We start from the raw sequence: 20495 nt of genomic DNA, 5'->3' as shown, positions 1-20495 counted from the left end.
ATCTAGTAATAGTTCAATCAATTAGCTAAGGGCTTGCAAATAACTCAAACACCTATTGATTAAGTATTCATTTGAATCACATAAGGATCAAACTGCAAGAGTTATATACCACACCTGTTGCCTTAGCTATGTATGTATTTGTTAGGTTACCTTAGCTGTTTACCTTAGCCAGGAGACCCTGGTAAATGTATTCTTTAGGCTACCTTGGCTGTTACCTTAGTTGTTATTAAAACAAAGGGACTGAAATCTTTTTTTGACCAATCACTGTGATTTTGGAAATTTTGTCTTGATTGGGAACCAATCAAGGTGAAGGGCTAAATTGATACATGGACATTTTATGCATACTTGTGTTGGCAAATGTGATTCTTTTGTTTGAGATGTATAAAAGCCCTGAGAACAGTAACTAACAAGCACCACCTATGGAGGAGCTATCCCCAGCGCTGCATAATAAAGAAGTTTCTGCTTATCTGCATTCCTGTGTAGATAAGTTCTTTGAGATTGGGGATCCCTCAAAACTACATTTGTTTTTGAATCTGTCCTGGCACCTTCCTTGCCATTGTCACATTGGCTCATGGGATGATCAGGCACACGGGGATTGTGTTGCCTGATTTATAATGCATGATAAGTTTTCTTGACCTATTTATGTATAAGCATGAAGGCTGGCCATACACTCCATTTAGGAGTGCAAAATCTTATCAGATACTTAATCTACTACACAATCAGCAGATAACCAGCTGGAGAAGTCAGGAAGTAGACACTACCTCTAGCACAGGGTCTTTTACGAAGTGCAAACAAATCTCTGCTTCACCAGTCCTCTCCACGGGATTCAGGGGAGTCTCTGCTCCATCACACCTCTTCCTCTCTTCCCTCACTGACCTTGGAGTCTGAATGGTTGCTTCTCTCCCTCTCCCAACTGCTTGCACCACCTCCAGCCGGAAAAGGAGGAACAGAACAAGGAAGAATAGGAAGAACCCTCCACTTCTGGCTTCTTAAAAAGTGATCGTGGAGGTGTCTAATTTGCTCAGCCTCAGAGTGGGTCTGGCTCAGAGCTGGGGAGAGCTTCAAGCAGCTTCTTACAGGAGCCATCTTTACAGCCTCTTCCCCATTGCAAGAAACGGCTCCACACTAAACCATGACAAATCCCTTTGTCAGCTTCTCAATAAAAGGCATTTATGAGTCTTATGAGGCAGAAGGCTAGTTTTCTGTACAAAGTAGAAGTTCCATTCCTGTGAGAAATGAAAGCGCTTAGTGCCCAAAAATAGCCTTTCAAAATTATAATCCTAAAATATTTGGTATTTCATTTGGTTGGTTTGGGTTTTTTTCTTGACTACTGTTCTGCTTGTGTGCTCTTGCATGTTGATTCTGGACCTGTGCTTGACAGGCACAGGATGCCCTACTTTGAGGCCACATTTTGTCTGTAAGGATGGACTTTAAATGAGTAGCAAATGGCTACTAAAATAGATTCCTTTCACTTAGAAAGTTGTCTTGTCCATGGAAGGTTGATTGAGTTGGATCATGTGTATGTTTATAGCGTTTGTATTTGCATTTGGAATTTAATCTATGGCCTACTGAAAACTGTGGGAGCCTTTCTGTTACCTTCAAAAGAATTTTGGATCAGTTTACTGAAGAAAGAGAACTGATGATGCATGGAAGCCAAAAGTAGTTTTTCACATTGTATGACATGCAAATGTATTGTATGACATCTCCAAATAATATCACAAAACAGTATGACAAGAGCAAGACTAAACAGATGGTATACCAGATATTGGCTTATTTCTATATCTTAGGCAGCATCTGGGAACCAGCAGAGCCCATTAATTTGCTATTAACTTTAGTCTGGTACATTTGTGGGAAACCATTGCGTACAGATTGGCTCATTTCCAGACTAAACTGAGAGTTTCATGAGGTTGTTTTTGGTGTGGTTATTCATATTTGTTGCTTGTCTTTGACCTTAATAACTCTGAGGACGGGAGGATAACTGATAAATCCCTTTCTAGTTCCTAAAGCTTTTTGGACAGGACTTTGGGTTTTGTCTTGAGGTCCTAGCTATGCATGTAAAGTATCAGGTACAGGTAATATTCAGAAGCCTTTACTTCCTCCTCATGAAAACATCCTTTACCTATGTGAAAGGATTGAGCTGAAATCATGTAAAGGTGTGAGATTTAGTCAAGCAGTCTAAGTGAAATTACTAAGCAGAGATGTCAAAAGCCAGTTGGTCTGGAAAATTGCTTATCTTCTGTGAGAGTCCTAGATGTTAATCCTGACAGAAAATTTGTTTAATGCTTGAAACAATATGCATAAAAAAATTAACGCTGCTGTGTGTACTGACAAACTTCCTTATAGAAGAGTATCTCTGATCAAGAAACTGCTTTGCTTCAAGAAATATATTTCTTGGTCTTGGCTAGAAGTATACACAATGCATATCCTTTTTTTTCTGGTCCATGAATAGACTTGATTCCCAAAGAAGCAGGTGTGCTCTCTACATTAATACTATTTTTATGACTTCTTGTGTCACTGATTCTAAGGACCATTTTCCCCATAAAGCTAATGAAAAACAAAATGTTTTATTTCTTTCTAAAAAATTTTCCTTCAGGATATTGTGGGCTTTGGTCAAGTCCAAATTTTGTTATTTTAGTTTTTAGTTAAATAACTTAGTTTTCTTTCTTTCCTTTTGGTGGTGGTTTTTTTTTTTTTTTGAAACCACTCTGTTGTAATATGTGTTTGTTTTCATTCACAGAAGCTTTCAATGATGTCCAGAACTCCATCTACAGAACAGCCCTAAAACTATGCTCAGTGCAAAGTCTGTGCCAGTGTTAGCAGCTGAATAGAATCTCATGTTTTGACAGGGAGAAGAATCTGTAAAAAAATGGTGTTGACATCATCTTGAGCTACTTTGCTCTCCCATTTTGCAGCTGGAAATCTCAGAATGCATTACAAACACTTGAGAGCTAGATAGTAGTACTTCATATACAAATTGATATTTTTCCCCCTTTTGGATGCAAGTGGAAATACGTTAGTAAAATTCTGAAAGCATGGGAGAATCAAATTTTTATTGCCATCTGCAGTGCTGTTATCTAGATATCACTGGCAATTATGAATCTTGATATGATTATTCTTGTTAAATGTAAAATTCTCATGTGTTTCTTAGTTGATTTATTGGAAATAATTGTGGATCAGTGAAAGTGTACTGAGAAGCGTTAATATTATAAAAATTGACAAAACCTAAATAAAATATGAAAACCCCTGGCTAGCACACATTCTCCCTGTCTTTGAAGTGTGTGAGAATTCTGTGCAAGCAAAAAATAGTCAAATGAAACGCTGGTGACCTAGCTCACAGAAATTACTGGATGTAAATTTCATATTGAGTTAAAAGGAATGGAAGTCTTGAATTTTTCACCTGAAACAGTCTATTCCTGAAAACGCACAACACTGCAAATGATGTCTTCAGGGTAGCTATGTGGTTTAGGCCCATCGGGGTACCAAAGAGGCTGAGAATTGCTCAAGGGCAGGGAGGGCTTAATTGCCGGTTAAGGTTCAGGACAAAACAGACCAGGCTACTGGGCTTGGGGAAGAAAACAGAAAATAATTTAATGCAACATCAACTAAAACACAACCTTAAAACCCTAAAACATAACCAAAATAAAACAATGCAGAGTAATACAACAATGAAGAGTCCGACTAGCCCTTTAAGAACACCTTCATGCCACATGTCCCCTCTTCACGGGCTCAGAGCCCCGATCTTGGTGTTTTTACCTCCTCCCCCCTGAACAGCCCAGGGGTGCAGGGAGTGGGAGTCTACTCAGTCTGTTCCTGATAGCTTCTGCCATTTGTCCCTCCTCAGGACAAGTGGGCTCTGCACCCGTCCTCCCTGCAAGTCCATGGGGTACCTCACACTCAAGGCAACCCTGCATGGGCTGCTCGAACATGCATTCCAAAGGCTGTAACTCCTCTCTGCCTCTCATGTGGGGCTGCTCTGCGGTGCACAGGGTCATCTCCCCACACAGTCCCTTGCCTGTCCAGGCTCACTCACAGAGCTGCTGGTAACTCTCAGTCCTGCCATGGCCCTCCATAGGTTGCAGGGGTACAGCCTGTATTCTCGCTACGGCTTGCACAGGGGTCTCTGGTCTATTGCTTCTCCTTCCTTCCTCCTTCTCTGGCTGTAGGGTCCATGTGATCACATCCATCTCCTGTCACTCTTACACCTCCTGCCAGCACTTCAAATTCCTGTCCCTAAATAGTGATCGCAGAGGTGCCAGATTGGCCCAGCCAGGCTATAGGTGGGTTCACCCAGGAGCCAGGGGAGAGTCCACAAACTCTTTACCAGGTCTTCACTGCAACCTGCTCCCCTTGTTATCAAGCAAAAGCTGCTCCTTGCTAAACCATGACAGTAGCACAGGAAAAGTGAGGAGTTTGATTGCTTTGACCATAGTCTTTCATTTGGAGATGTTTGTCTATGAATTTACTTAGTTTGATCTCATATGGTAAATCTGCCTGTTACTATGTGTCACAGCACATTAATATCACTTCACAAAGGTACAGGTTTCTGTTAGCTCTGTTGCCTTGGTGTCCATGTCTCCTCTAGACACTCATAACATGTCTCCCAGTTACTGTACTCCTCCTTCAACATCAGAATTACAGATGGAGATCCACCATTGTCTCACAGTGGTATTTTCCCATTTGTGATCAAAAGACCACAGGTGACTTATTCTAGATTCTGTGCTATTTCACTGATAGACGAGCTTTCAAATGTAGTACAATCTGTCTCTTCTGATCTTAACTCAAGCTGACCATGCCTCTGTAGTACTGAATGTGACCTGTTTGCTCCTTTCTTGGCCATAGTGCAAACCTTCTCTTTGTCTTTGTACACGAGGAGAAACCTCACATCAAAACACAAATTGTTTTCACAGTCCCAGATGAGGGGTGGGTTTTTTTTTCAACTACTGACTGCAGTGAGTAGTTTTATGCTATCTATACATAGAATGAAATTTAGGTCTATAATTTGTATGGAGTTCATCAGGATATTTTCCTCTATAATTTGGCTGAAGTTAATCATGCTGTTTTCTTCCTGTCTATCCCAAAATCACATCTAGGAAATTTTAGTTGAAATGTTCTATGTTTATAGTCCCACAAGTTTTGTTACATCCATAAATCATAGAATCGTAGAATCACAGAATCATAGAATCATAGAATCATAGAATGGTAGGGTTGGAAGGGACCTTTAGAGATCATCTAGTCCAACCACCCTGCAGAAGCAGGTTCACCTAGACTAGATCACATAGGAACATGTCCAGGCGGTTCTCCAAGGAAGGAGACTCCACAACCCCTCTGGGCAGCCTGTTCCACTGCTCTGTCACCTGAACAGTGAAATATTTTTTTCTTATGTTTAAGTGGAACTTTTTGTGTTCCAGCTTTTTTTCCCATCACCCCTTGTCCTGTTACTAGCTACTATAAAAAAAAGGGATGTCTCAGCCTCCTGACACCCATTCTTTAGATATTTATAAATATTAAGATCACCCCTCAATCTCCTCTTCTCCATTCTAAACAGCCTCAGTTCCCACAGCCTTTCCTCATATAAAAAATGTTCCATTGCCGTGATCATCTTGGTGGCCCCACACTGGACTCTCTCCAGTCCTGTCCCTCACTGGACTCTCTCCAGTCCTGTCCCTCTTGAGCCCTCAGCCCAACAAGCCCAGAACTGGACACAGTACTCCAGATGAGGCCTCACCAGGGCAGAGTAGAGGAGGAGAAGAACATCCCTCGGCCACACTCTTCTTGATGCATCCCAGGATGCCATTGGCCTTCTTGGCCACGAAGACACATTGCTGACTCATGGTTAGTTTATTATCAATCAGGATTCCCAGGTCTCTCAGCAGCACAGCCTTCTGGGGAATCAGCCAGTCCTCCCGGTTTGGTGTCATCAGGGAACTTGCTGTGGGTACACTGTCCCCTCATCCAGGTTGTTGATGAAGATGTTGAACAAGACTGGCCTCAGAATCAATCCCTGTGGAACTCCACTGGCCACAGGACTCCAACTCGATTCTGTGTCATTGATCACCACCCTCTGGGCTCTGTCATTCAGCCAGCTCTCGATCCACCTCACTGTCCACTCATCCAAGCCACACTGCCTGAGCTTTCTGATGAGAATGTTATGGAAGACAGTGTCAAAAGCCTTGCTGAAGTCAAGATAGATGATATCCACTGCTCTCCCCTCAAACGGGATTTCCCCTTGGTGAAGTCATGTTGACTCCCCCAGATAACCATCTTATCCTTCATATGTTCAGTGATAACATTCAGGACAAGTTGTTCCATCACTTTTCCAGGGATGGAGGTGAGGCTGACCGGCCTGTAGTTTCCTGGGTCGTCCTTCTTGCCCTTTTTGAAGACTGACACGACACTGGCCTTTCTCCAGTCCTCAGGCACTTCACCTGTCCTCCATGATTGTTCAAAAATGATAGAGAGAGCCTTAGCCATCAGCCAGTTCTGTCAGCACTCTAGGATGCATCCCATCAGGACCCATTGACTTATGAGCCTTAAGCTTCTCCAAGTCTTTAACCTCTTCCTCTTCCACCCAGGGTAAGTTCTCTGTAGTCCTGGCAATCCTGTTATCCTTGCCAGATTGGACTTCCCCAGGGTCAGCCTTGGCTGTAAAGAGTGAAGCAAAGAAGGCATTCAGTACTTCAGCCTTCTCTCCATCCTCAGACACCAGGGCACCCCCAGCATTTAGCAGCAAGCCCACATTGCCCTTCACCATCCTTCTGCTGCTGATGTACTTGAAAAACGCCTTATTACTGTCCTTGACATCCCTGCCTAAATTTAATTCTAGAAGGGCTCTAGCCTTCCCAGTTGCACCTCTGCATGCCCTGGCCCTGTATAGTATGTTCCTATACTCTTCCCAAGAAGCCAGCCCCTTTCCACCTCTCATAGATGGCTGCTTTCTGCCCGAGTTGTCCCAGCAGATCCCTGTTCATCCATGTAGGCCTCCTACCTCCTTTTCCTCCTTTCTTGAGCATTGGGACACACTGATCCTGGGCTTGGAAAAAGTGGTGCTTGAAGATTGACCAACTCTCTTTGGCACTTCTACCTTCTAGAATCATATCCCATGAGATTCGTCCAAGTAGATCTTTGAAGAGGTCAAAGTTGGCTCACCTGAAATCCAGGTGTTCTGTTTGTGTTCTGCCTCTTCCACACAAGATCTTGAACTCTACCATCTCATGGTCACTGCAGCTGAGGTTGCCTCCAACCTTCACATCCCTAACAAGTACCAGGTCCAGCAGCACACCCCTCCTTGTTAGTTCCTCGATCATCTGCGACAGGAAGTTGACGTTAACAATCTGTAGGAACATTCTGGACTGCGTGTGCTTGGCTGTGTTTCTATCCCAGAAAATATCAGAGTGGTTGAAGTCTCCCATGAGGACCAGGGACTGTGATCATGAGGCAGCTTTCAGCTGTTCATAGAAGGCCTCATCCAAATCCAATAAAAACTTTCCCAGATGATTTCATTTTGTGTTGAATACCGATTTAGACATTGTTTTACAGACTTGCTAGACGTTTTGAATAAAAAAATGCTGAACTTCCATTGATGAAGAGGCAGGAATCCTTATTGTGATGTTTCTCTGAGTCAGCACGTCCTATCAAGTGAACTGAGAAGAAAATTTCTCTGAAAGTGCAGGAAATCTCTGGAATCCTGACAAAACTATTCTGAAGAGTAAGATTAGAAAAGTCAGGCCAAGTAGTTCCAAGAGCGACTGAATTCAAGTTGGACTTGCTAGCTGTTTTGTATGACAGGTGAGAGGGAGCACAGATATAAATCCATCTCAAGGTATTTCTTGACTGTCTGCTTCTGTCACTCTTAATATCACTTCTGTATGAAACTTTCCCATTTTTAAGGTAGTTTGCTTGATTTACACAATAAGTATAGTTCAGCTATGGGAACATGAGCACAGAACTTTATCAAAGAAACAAAGAGCTGTTGGGGTTGGAAGGGACCTTTAGAGATCATCTAGTGCAACTCCCATGTAGAAGCAGGTCGCACAGGGACGCATCCAGGCAGGTTTTGACATTGTCCAGAGAAGAAGACTCCACACCCTCCCTGGGCAGCCTGTGCCAGGACTCCCTCACCCTCATAGTGATATAGTTTTTTCTTATGTTTAAATAGAACTTTTTGTGTTCTAGCTTTTTTTTCCATAACTCCTTGTCCTGTCACTAAATACAACAGAATAAAGAGAGTCCCAACCTCCAGACACCCATTAATATTTGTATATATTAATGAATGCTCCCTCAGTCTCCTCTTCTCTAGACTAAACAACCCCAGTTCCCACAGTCTTTTCTTCATAAGGAAGAATGTCCCCTGATCTTTTTGGGGGTCCTGTGCTGGACTCTCTCCAGAAGTTCCCTGTCCATGTTGAGCTGAAAGAAACCATGAACAAATATTTCCAAAATTATCTGGAAGTCCAGGTATCTGTTAGTCCACAGTAATTTTTTTCTGAAGTTTTACAGTTCTTCTTTTGACTGCCAAGATATATTTATATCTCCTGAAAAATAATCCGTGTTTGCCTTTGAGTGATAGTACCTAAACAGTGGTCAAGAATTTGGCAAGCATTCTTCATTTTTCTTCAGCTTAAAATGTTCATCAACCAATTATGAAACAAAACTACTGTCTACTCCACTGATCATCTAGCTCCCGTGAACAACAAACAGTTTCTGGGAATAATAAGGAAGAAGCTGAGAGAGTGTACTTTCCTTATGTATTGTTTGTGAATAATAACTTAATTCACTGAAGGCAGGACTGATTTGTAATTGTATCAGATTTGCAAGTCAAAGGTTAAGTTCATCATGAATTTATTCACCACAGGTGCAGTTTATTCTCTTCTACATCAGAGAGACCTTTTTTACTGAAAATGGTTGAGATATAAGTGGTCTGCAGAAACTTCATTAGTAATGTGTTCACTATTGCTTAAGGTCTAATATTATGATTCTCTTTGTACTTAATAAAGCAAGACTAAGAATAAACTTTCGTGATTTATATGCACTGTTGTGGAACATTGTGTACAGGTGGAGTCCCGTTATACTGATTCATTTCCATCTGCAGGTTCTTCATGTAAGGCAGTAGACTCCTAAACTACGTCGATTATGAAATTGTGTACTTGCCATAATGGCCGTGGTATAGAAATGTTATTAACCTGGAAACAATGACTCGGGAAAAGAAAAAAAGAGTGTTTTGTTCTGAAATAACTAAACAGAACCACCAAATGTCATAGTACAAATCCTCTTCCCATACAGTTTTATGACAAGTTTACCATTTGTAGATCACCCTTAAATCTGTGGGAAGAATGCTACTTTTTCCCAATCCCAAAGTAGACTCATTGGCAATTTGTACTTTCAGTACAATAGTGGTGAAGTTTAGCACGGGCATTTGTCTTTGGAAGATCAGGAGCAGGAGATTTCAAAATTTGCACAAAGCAGCAGAGAGCGTGGGGGGTTTTATACATCTATATAACAGTATCTGTTCCAGTAAATGAGCATGAAAGATATCTATATATCCAGCATCTGCACCAAAACAGTCACCCTTTGTCTAGGGGAATATTAATCTCTCGCCACTTCATTGCTCCCTTTCTGCAAACCAAGCCCTATTGCTAGCACCGTGAGAAACTATATCTAGATTCTTGATATTTGCATTAAATAAAAAAGAGATATTCATTCCTCCAAATATTCTTTCTCACCTAACTGTCAGGAATGAAGACAACCAAATTGCAGCTTATCTCCCCATGTAGAAATTTCTAATAGAGACTGGGAGTGTGAGGATGCTGCAGAAGGAAGGGCAGGAGACATGTAACAAGATAGAAAATGCAGCCTAGATTATTTGCTCAGCAAGACCACAGCACTTCCACACACAACTTCTCAGGACAATCAAATCAGGGAAAAAAAAGGTAGCCTGAACAGAGGAAAAACTGCTATCACAGGGATGATAATGTAAAGGTAAAGAACAAGACTTGTACCTACACTTAAAGAAGGAAACAAATAATCACAATCACTACCAGCTCTTAAAGGAATTAAAGATGGATCTCTTGGATTTTGGATCTTGGATCTCTTGTCTTCCATGTCGCTGTAAGTCATCATGACCATACCACGTGTATACATGGACCTTGGTGTGTGAATGCTGGAAAGAATACTTGCATACATGTATGTCAGTGTTTGTGAGTGAGAGAGTATGAGTCAAATCCATTTTGTTTTCACATTAAGTTCCCTTCCTCCGCTACACGATCTGAAATTGAGCTTTTCCACATTGATACTGCAGTACTGTAACTGAATCACTGAACTTCAGTTTCTTTTATGAAGACCTACTATAACATTAACTGTAAATATTACTTTTATGAACAAAATCTATACTAAAATTTAAAATAAGCCACTGGCTATGACAGATACCATTTTAATATCCCTTGAGTGAGTAATTAAAGCATAAGTAGTAAGCCACTTTGCACTCTTAGCAAATGTTGTCCTTGACTGGGTAGGTTTTCACATTGTCTTTATCAGGGAGTGGACAGCTGCGTGAGGATTTGAAATACCAGCACTGATTTTCCTTATCCACCTGACACGTTGTAATAATGCTATTAGCAGGTTCAAGGAAAGAAACTTTGAATGAGAAACTCGAAGTAGTTGTTTTGGAAAGTTAAAAATTGTAATTGCATTCAGTCAGCCAGGCAATAGAAATATTTAATTTCATCAAAGCACGAAAAGTTACCTGCCCAAAGTTATATTGCATTAGCTTAACATCATATTTCATATTAGAGTTATCAATGACAGTCAAAGGAAACTGATGTCTTCGAAGAACTTGTTAAACACAAAAAAGAACCAAATTCAAGTTTTGTATGAGAATTCTTTTGATTAAACTCCTCAAATGAGACTGTGTAACACTAAGAGGTGTTTTTAATAAACAAAAAAATTATGGAAAATATCATAGGAAAGCAAACTGTGCAGCTGGTAAAACCTGTTGACCTTTCTGCTTTGATTGAAAACTCAGTATATTTTTTGAAGGTAATATATAGAAATCCTATAGCTATACATACAATAATACATAATTATCACAACTCCGTGTCTTGGAGCCAGTTGAGGTTTTTGGAAACTTCCTGCTCAGCTTGAAGGATCGATTATTTGCTGTCTTGGCACCCAAAAGATGATCAATTCAATGAGTCACATGTTTAAAAAGTCAGACATACACGCAGATTAAAGTAGGCAACTGCTTATAAATCATGCAGTTTATTAAGACTGAATTCATAGGTAATTTTTAAAAAGTCCATACTAGTCAGAGATACAATGTTCATAGTTGTAGACCTTCTTCCACCATGTAAGTTGGCATCAGTGAACATAAAAATACAAAAATCAAAGAGAAGTAGTTAAAAAACATCTACAAGATTTTGGACTAAATGTACCAGTTCCTCTTTTCCCCTAGTTCTCCAATGATTCTGAGTAACGCTGATCTACTCTTATGCATGTGAATACTTATCAAATCTTCAAACATGTCTTTCTTCTTCAGAACAGATGACCTCTGAATATGAGAAAATGTCCCTGAAAAATGACATGAAAATTGCACATAAGTATTCAATTTCCAAACAGCAAAGAGCAAGTGAATACTCAGTTTCCAACATCTATCTTTCCTCTGTCTTTAGCTGCTGCATGAGGAGAAAAGAGGCAGACAAGTTTTTCTGTTTGTATTCTTCAACTATTTAAACTCTTCAGTAAGGTTTGCTGTGAGTACAAAAGTTAGGTATTCCTTGTAGTTTTTTAGTCTTATTTTGACTCATTAAGAGTAGTAGCAGCTATAATGTATCTAACTCCAGTGTTGTGTTGTATTGGAAATGTTTTTAGGGAACCTGCTTCTTCATAGTTTGGGTTTTGTTAGGGTAAATGGATGTATCACTGAATCTTAGCCAAGTATTGCAAAGGACTTTACCTACTTGTCTCAATTTAAATTGGATTGGGGTTAGTTCCTCCAAAAAAAAAAATTAGACTGTGACTGCTATCAGCTTCTCGCTAGAGACAGACATTAATCAATTGTACACAGAAAACAGATTAATTGATGAAAATTCACAAAACAGATTAAAAAATGGAGATAGATATTTGTTTGTCTTGAAGTGTAAATACTTAGTAGTTTTTAAAATCTCTTGGATAGGAGTGAACAAAAATCAGTATTAATCACAAAACTCATAATCCAATTGTTCAAAATACTGTTACTCTTAATCTTGACTGGAACAAAAGCTCTTTGTTTAGGAATATCACAGTGCAACATAAACATGAAGAGTCAAATGTAAATAAAAAGTTTAAAAGTGAATTTAGACAGCAATCTTCAAAGCTGCAGTCATGAAAAAAAAAATTCAGGTGCTTTAGAATGCTGGGTATCTCAGTTTTTGATAGTACTACTACCTCAATTGTTCACATTTTCTTTACCCCCAATGGCGCATCAGTCTGTTCAGGACTGAGCAACTTGTGGCCTTTGTCATCAAAGGCAATTTGGGAAGCAGAAGGGGTTTCCATGCTGCCTGCCATTAGCATATCTCAGCAAAGTAAAACTCTTCTTAGAGCTATGGGATAGTTTTGATCATTTGGAGAGTAGGAGAGGAACCACTCCTTGCTTTCAAAATGTAGTGGTTGTTTGACTCAGAGTTTAGAAACTGGCTTTGTCTATGTGAGTTTTGTGCTCTGAGGAAATAGGAAATATCTAGAGGTTGACTACTACATATCAAGTGAACATATCCTTACTTTTGTGCCAAAACACTGGTGCTTTCTTTGACAATGCACATCGGAATGAAGAATTTGGAACTAGTCTAATGTGGAAGATTCTTTGTTTGAATCCTTCTATATTTCTCTTTCTGCTGACCCTCTTCTTATATCAAAATGAAATTTAAAAGCTGTCATTAGAGTTCAGAGTATTTGAAGGTCAAATTTTTACTCTTTGAACATAATTTTTTTTTATTTTTTTACTCTTTTACTCTTTGAACATAAATGTAGCTCTGTACAGGATTGAGGGAAGTGAAGGGCAGTTGTGATGCACTGTCCTCTGTTTTTGTACTATTACCACATAACACAATAAACCTGTATCTATTTTCTTTCCTACTAGATTCTAGTTATTGTTCATGAGATGTATTAAAGGAGTAGTAACCTTTTTTTTTCCCTGTGAACTGTGAATGTAGAATAGTAATCTGTTCAGCTTCTGCTAACTGCCTTCTCCCTAGACCATGGGTTCTAGAGAGCACACATTCCACATAGATATCCCAGAAGATCTGAGCCAGGTCCCAGAACAGTGCCCCATGTTTCAAGTTCTCTGATGATTTTAGGAAGATCATGAAGTCCCAAAAGCCACTGACGGAGTCAGAAATGCGTGGCTTCTTCATCTCCAGTAAGACAGCTGAGGAAGATTCCCAGCATTGAGGGTCTGCTCGTCCAAGTGCTAGTGGATCAGTTTGACTGAGGAATGGTGTCATGCAGAATGCTCCCATGATTAGCAGAGTGTACGTGAGCCTCATGTTGCAGCGGATACTTCCTTTGCTCCCAATGTCCATCACGTCACTGAAATGTAACAGAGCCAAAAGAAGCTGAAAATCTTCTCAAGTGCAGGAACAAAGCCCTGTGACCTTACATGATATTGAAGGTACTTTAGATATGATAATTGTTTCTCTGCTCTTTAAAGATTGCATGTATGAATACAAATACTAGTGGAGTTGTAGAAGGGTGTGTTAAAATTTGTTAATAATACTCAAATCCATAGGAATAACTCCCTTATCAGAAAAATCTTCATACTGAACTTTTTTAGCCTTTCTTGATTTACAGATCCCTAACATTTTTCAGTAAAAAAACCCATTCTTTGTCTAGAGAATTTAAGCCTTTAGACAGTCTTGCTTTCCTCCAAGTTTTACGACTTCTTTAAAATGGACTGCAGACTCACAGGAAAGACTCACAGGAGGCACAAAACTATTTGCTGAAAATTTGTTCCAATGAATTAATGGTAAGTTCAAAATCATCCACTGAACACAAACATTTTACCTGCTAAAATGTAAAACAGTTCTGACAGGAGAGGATCCAAAGCCACAGATTAGGAGCTGTATTATACACCATGTCTACATACTTACAGAATCATAGAATGGTTTGGTTTGGAAAAAAACTTTAACGGTCATATAGTCAAACCCTCCTGCAATGAGTAGGGCCATTTTCAATTAAATTAAGTTGATGTGAACCCTGTGCAATCTGAACTTGAATGTTTCCGGGAATAGGGCATCTACCAACTCTCTGGGCAACCTGTTCCAGTGTTTCTTCACCTTTTGTATAAAAAAAAAGATTCTTCCTCATATCTACTCAGAATCTGCCCTTTAAAACCATTACGTCTTGTCCTATCACAACAGACCCTGCTAAATAGTCTCTCCCCATCTTTCTTATATGTTCCCTTTAAGTGTTGAAAGGGAAGTTATCCCTGCAGCCTTCTCTTCTCCAGGCTGAAAAACTCCACTGTCTCAGCCCTTCCTCACAGGAGACGTTCATTCTTCTGATCATTTTTCGTGGCCCTGCTCCAGACCCACTCCAAGTCCATGCCTTTCCTGTGCTGAGATATATATGTAAGAAGAAAAAGTATATACATTTATTGTATATCACTATAACAATTATCTGTTGAGTAAAAATTGTGAAACTTGGTAGTAGCAGCTATAGTGAAAGAAATCCTGGGAATTACATCATTTTGGGAATGGAAGGGCTCAGCTGTCTCTGGTGTCTAATATGTTTCTGGTCTTTCTAATATTACATTTCATATACATATTTTTAATATGTGACAGATTTAGGGATGGTTTGTAGTGTAGCTCATGATATATGGAGAACCACAGAATTCCAGAATTTCAAGGTCTGGAAGTGACCTCGAGAGATCATCTAGTCCAAATCCCCTAACAGAGCAGGACCACCTAGAGTAGGTCACACAGGAATTCACTCAGGTGGGTTTTGAATGTCCCTAGAGAAGGAGACTCCACAACCCATCTGTGCAGCCTGCTCCATCACCCTCATAGTGAAAAATTCTTCCTTGTATTTCTTGGGAACCTCTTATGTTCCAGCTTATACCCCTTGCCGTTTGTCCTATCATTGGACATCACTGAGAAGAGCCTGTTTCATATGTGCTGATCTGTTAAATGTTTTTGGTTTTTTGTTTTGTTGTTGGAGGGTGTTGGGTGAGGGGAGGAGCTACCTCTCTTAATGAGTTTAACTTAATAATCAACTGGCTTTTCATGTAGAAAGCCTCTTCCATGAGTGACTATCAAAAGCACAAGCAATTTCTCTTTGCTATGTGAAGAAAACTATGTGAAGGCAGGATAAGTGTGTGCAGAATGTGTGTGAAAAGTAGCGCAGCCACAGCCAGTCTGCAAGATCAGGGAGGAGTAGGCTGCTTTGTGGAACATGTGTCATTGTAAAGCTAAAGAGATCTCAGTCCTGGTAGTGACAACTTTCTAAATATTAAACAGGGTAAGCCAAGAACAGGGATTCTCAGCTTGTCAGTGATGTGAGCAAAGGGACTGCCCTGGGAAGGGGACTGGCAGGGTAATAATATAAAGGCAGGTGCCACTTAAGGTGTGGTGGGAATGGTATGGGCCAGACTGGTAGCCAGCACCACCTAGTCAAGGTGATGTTGATCTACTCAAACTTGGACAGCATTTTGCTGTTTCAGGATTAGTTTTTTAGATGGCTGAGGTCTGAAGAGACGCTCAGAAAATTTTAGTTTTCATTAGTGTCTCTTACATGTGCTTATGGAGATAACTTCCATGTCACCTTCAATCTTTCTGTCCATCAAAATTTGTGTGTGTGCTGTTTATGCCTCTGGCTCAGACTTTCCACCTCCCACCTCACCCCCTCTCTCGGCAGTTCAACCCTCTATTTCATTCCTTGTCACGAGTAGTGCAGATAATGGTGTTTTTAAAGTTACTTAACTCATTCATTATTACCATTTTACTTGGTTTGTGCTACCGGTTATGACTAGTGTCTCGCTCCTAGACCTCGGAGATGCCAGAGCCGATCCCCCGAACTGGGGTGGATGTCCTCTCCGGCGGACAGCGCCATTTGCCAGCTTCTGCCGCTCCATGTCCCGTCCCGCTCTGAGTCGCGTCCCGTCCCGTCCCGTCCCGTGCCGTGCCGCATCGCATTCTTACCTGTGCACTCGGACGAGCAGGGCGGGCCGCGCAGGACAGGGCTCTCCGCGCCCGCCGCTGCGCTCCTTAAGAAGCCGGAGCGGGCAGCCCCGCTTAGTCTTTACGTCAGGGCTCAGGCAGAAGCCCCCACCCCCAGCCTCGGCCGCTACTCTCGGCCACCTGGCGCTGCCCTCTTCATTCTGAGGAGCCTGTACTCCTCTCCCTGCGACTCCCTGCCGCTCTCTGGGTCAGCCCGGCAGCGCTACTGCCTCTGGCCGATGGGAAGGTGTGCGCAGAGGAGGTGGGAGAGTAACAGAGCCAGGCACTTGGCAAAGCTGAAGGCCTCTCTTCGCCCCCCTCTCCTAGCAGTATTCCATCACGGGAGGGCGAGGGTAGAAAGCAAGTCCTTGCCTTGGAGCTCAAGTTGTCCGGACCTGGCTCAGCCTCCAGGTGTCTTGCTTGCTGTACTTCGCTGCTGTAAGTCCCTCCGCCCCAGAGCACGAGTCTATGTGACACAACTGGAGCTGTTTGCTGGCTAGGCTTCAACCTACACAGCAGCAGGTCCAGCTCTCTTGGGAACTGAAGCAGAATTCCAGAAGAAAGTCAGGAAAGGTATTAACTGTAGCTCAATTCACACGGCTTTAGGGAAAGGAGAGCCACCCCAGAGGGCTGTGCAACCTTCAGAAGAAGACAATCCTAGCTACATTTGTCCTCATGAAAAAGAAAAATAATGTGGTCTGTTATTGTTACTTTTTTTGTTGTTCTCCACTGACACATCGCTGGACCAGCTGCAAAACCTCTGTACACATCAGGGAAATGGGTCAAGCCAGTAGGGAGCTGGAAGGAAGGCATTGGTGAAAGGGTTGTCTCCTGGTATATGCAGTATGGAGAAGAAAGCCTCAACTCAGCTCTGCAAATGACAACTCTATGTTCAGTGTGCCTGCTGTAGCCACTCCCTCAACATTCAGCTTGAAGAGGCTCCATGTGTATTTTGTGTGAGTAATGTTACTTTTAAATAAAAAACAAAGTAGCTTTTTGCAGGTGATACAACATCTGTCTAGAACTAATGTAGATACATTGTAGTACTTGAGCAAATTTGCAAATGTTCCATTTATTTCTTAAGAAATGTGGAGCTGAGAATGGGAGAATAGAGAACACCAACTGCTGAAACAGACTTCAGGAGGCAGTGAATAGTGCAATTCCTTGCAAGAAGCCTTTGCAACACGACAGAGGGAAGCCTCTTGTTGAATCTACGTCTGCAGCATTTCTCCACTGCGCTATCAAATACAAGCTATTCCAGTAGACTTCCCTCTCAATGGTTCAAGGGCTAAAATCATCCTTAAGCTTTTTCATGTGGGTTTTTTTTTTTTGGTTTTTTTTTTGGTTTTTTAAGTCTGCTCTGTAAGAGCTGATTCTGAGCCCCTGTGCCATCTAGAACCCCCTTGGCAAGTGAGTAATGAGTGTACTATGGTATCAGCCTCTATGTTTTGGAGAACTGTGTGAGGGAAAGTGTGCCTGTAAGATAAGAGTGTCATGACGTAACCTAAGGATATCTCCTGGGTAGAACAGGCTCTGAGACTACTTGTATTTAGGTTTGGCATGGAGGCCAAGAGCAAAGCAGGACTAAGATACCCTCTCTGTCTGGGGTACATTGCTTTAAGGGCTCTGCTGTTAAGCAAAAAGGATGCAACTGGAAAGGAAAAGGCATACCTTTTCTAATCAGTCAATACATTTTTGCTAGCCTGAAACATTTATTGATTCCTGAAGTCAGTTGATTGAAAACAAGATAAAGTGCTCCCCAGAAGGTGACTCAATGGACCAAAAATGACACTGGTTTAATTCTGCTCAGAATCCTTCTGATAGGCCCAAGGGTGTTGAACCAAGGGTTCTCAGAGAAATGAGAGTTGTTGCTCAAGGGAAACACTGCTACAGATTAAATACTTGGCTCCACAAATACTTCCTGAGTCTTCTATGCTCTTTTCCCTCTGAACGAGAGCACTCATATTCTATTTCTGGGAAAGATCTGTTTCATAATTGGATTAATCACCTCAACCTTCTAGTGGAGAAGAAACATAGATAATAAACATTGTCTGTCTCAGTGCTGTGTACTCTTCCTCAGAAAAGCTTTCTGTGCCCTTTTTAGACTATCAATAATCTTTCTTTCATTGTACTGCATGATGTATTCCCCAACAGGCAATGTTAAAATCTTCAATGGGTCTCCATCTTATGAATGAATCTAGTCAGATGGGCTGTAGGTCATATCCAGAGTTTTATTTTTGCAAATAAAAGGACATTTTTTTGAAGAAAAATTCTTTTAACTGACAAATAAAAGAGAGATTCCAGACCATACAATACTACACAAATGACAGTATTTTAGCAAAATAAAATACAAGCAAATGTTAAAATGATCATGCTCCAGGAGTAGGCAAGACAAAGAGAGAAAAGTATCTGATTGGTATTTGTAGCTTGAATAAAGGTATAAACAACTATGTGCATGTTACTTCCTTCTTGCATTTGCTCCCTGCAAACCGTCCAATATGGTTTAACAGTTAACAGGCTTTATGGTTTATGGTTGCTTGAGCTAAGTAAGCATTTACACATTATTAAAAAATTAAATTTGTCACTTTAGACTGAGATAGCAATGTGTGCAGGCACATACAGCTTGCCTGTTACTTCCATGAGCGGCCACACTCAGACCCAGTACTAAGCTTTGTACAACAATCTTCACAATGAAAGAGATCTGCTTAAGCCTTAATCCAAAAGGTGCCGTAAAGACACATTGTTAGGTGAAAGTTTGTGGTTTTCTGAATTGGCTTCCAAATCATCCCAGCTTTTTGTGAGACTTGGTTAAGTAACAGTAAAGACCAAACTCGATTCTCAGGGAGAGGAAACCCCAAAGGTTTGTTAGTTTTTAAATCCATGATATGTGACAGAGACTGAGTTTTCTTCAAAATCCTCGTAGGCAAAGTGGGGAATCTAGCTCCTATTTATACCTTTTCAAATTCAAATTCAGATTAAACAGTGCTTAAAATTGTCTTCCTGACAGATATACCTAAGAGCTTCTTGGAAATGAAATGCACTTGCTCCAAAGTCTGTTTGTGGATATTTTTTATTAATTTTTAAAATTATATTTAGAGGGTTTTGAGTCAGGACTCTGAGTGGACTCAGAATTACACTACTGCCTAGTAAAGAAAAAATGAAAGCCTCTCAATACAGAACTTATTTGAAAAGTAGAGTGTGACAAAACAAAAAAATTGCTACGATAACATATAGGATAGTGAGCAGTCTGTATCCTATTAGCAGGAGACTGATGTTTTGTGAGTGGAAAGAGGGGCAGTCAAACAAATTCTTCACCAAATGGTTTGACCACACCCACACCCCCTCCCATCTATGGCTGTGTGTCTCTTGATAAGTAGTTTATGTCAAATTACCAGCAGCAAAATATGAGGTTTTAAAATCTTCTAATTTTTTTCTTTTGGATGGATTGAATCTGCAATCACAAAGTGTTTCATGGCTTCACACTGCTCTAAACCATCCTCTGGGTCTACTCTTCATTGAAATGGCCAACAGGAAGGTCAGTGGATGTGATGTGACAAGCAGTTCTAACTGGTGCAGAGATGTAGTTACTTTAACATGGAAGTCTTCAGTGCTATACACTAGTGGTGATGACCTGAAACATCCGACAAGACATGAGAAAGGCAGAAATACACAGGCCAGTGTATTTCCAGGCCAGGAGTCCAGTATTTCTGGAGACTTGTGAACACCCTGTAATGTCTCTGGCCTGTGCCTCAGAAGTGGACTCAAGCCCCTGAGGACATAATGCAAGCATTGTGGTGTTCTGCCTCAGCTAGGACATACTTTCATGGAGTCTGGGAAGTGCTAGCACAAACAGTCCTCTAGAGGTCTGTAGTTCAAACTACTGCTTGAAGTAGGCCTATTACCAACACCAGATCAAGTCAGCTGTGGCTGGACTCCTGGTGGAAATTTTTTTCATACCATCTAGCTTGAGCTCCCTAATTTGTGACTGTTGCCCCCTCCATGACTCTACCAAGAAAAATCTGTCTCTTTTACCTTTGCAGTTATTTGAAGGGAAGTTACAGATGTTTTTTAGGTCATCCCATAGCCGCCTCTTCACCAGGGCTGGCAAGCCAACTGACCTCAACCTGCCTTCATGAAGTAGCAGGAGCCCATCTTAGTTGCCACCGTATTTTAGCCCTGTGAGAACATGTAACACCACCATCAAAGGGCTTTGGTATCTCAGTTAGCAGAGCTTGTTAGTGTCCGATCTTTGTTTAGAAATTCTGTGTAGTAAGTTTATCTTTAAAGCTTCTAGAGAGACTGTAGTTT

The 20495-nt window shown here is 41.0% G+C and overlaps 1 protein-coding gene across 1 annotated transcript; it reads right to left on the bottom strand.

The window, feature by feature from the left end:
* Window positions 1-11278: 11278 nt before the first annotated feature.
* FAM237A (family with sequence similarity 237 member A) lies at window positions 11279-16690 on the bottom strand. Its single transcript, XM_010207722.2, has 3 exons — window positions 16170-16690; window positions 13154-13560; window positions 11279-11562 (listed from the first exon to the last, which is right to left on the bottom strand). Exons 2-3 carry the CDS (start codon window positions 13551-13553, stop codon window positions 11417-11419), a joined length of 546 nt encoding a protein of 181 aa, XP_010206024.1. The 5' UTR covers window positions 13554-13560; window positions 16170-16690; the 3' UTR covers window positions 11279-11416.
* Window positions 16691-20495: the final 3805 nt, after the last annotated feature.

The sequence above is a fragment of the Colius striatus genome, chromosome 11 (genome assembly GCF_028858725.1).
Source record: "Colius striatus isolate bColStr4 chromosome 11, bColStr4.1.hap1, whole genome shotgun sequence".
Lineage (NCBI taxonomy): Eukaryota > Metazoa > Chordata > Aves > Coliiformes > Coliidae > Colius > Colius striatus.
This window is presented reverse-complemented; position numbering and strand designations above follow the sequence as displayed.

What these genes read in the sequence shown, in the direction of transcription:
- FAM237A (XM_010207722.2), bottom strand. Translation starts at nt 13,553, where the DNA reads ATGGACATTGGGAGCAAAGGAAGTATCCGCTGCAACATGAGGCTCACG. An exon ending in GTTCACAGGGAAAAAAAAAG is followed by an intron (nt 11,563 to 13,153) that starts GTTACTACTCCT and finishes GTCATTTTTCAG; the next exon opens with GGACATTTTCTCATATTCAG.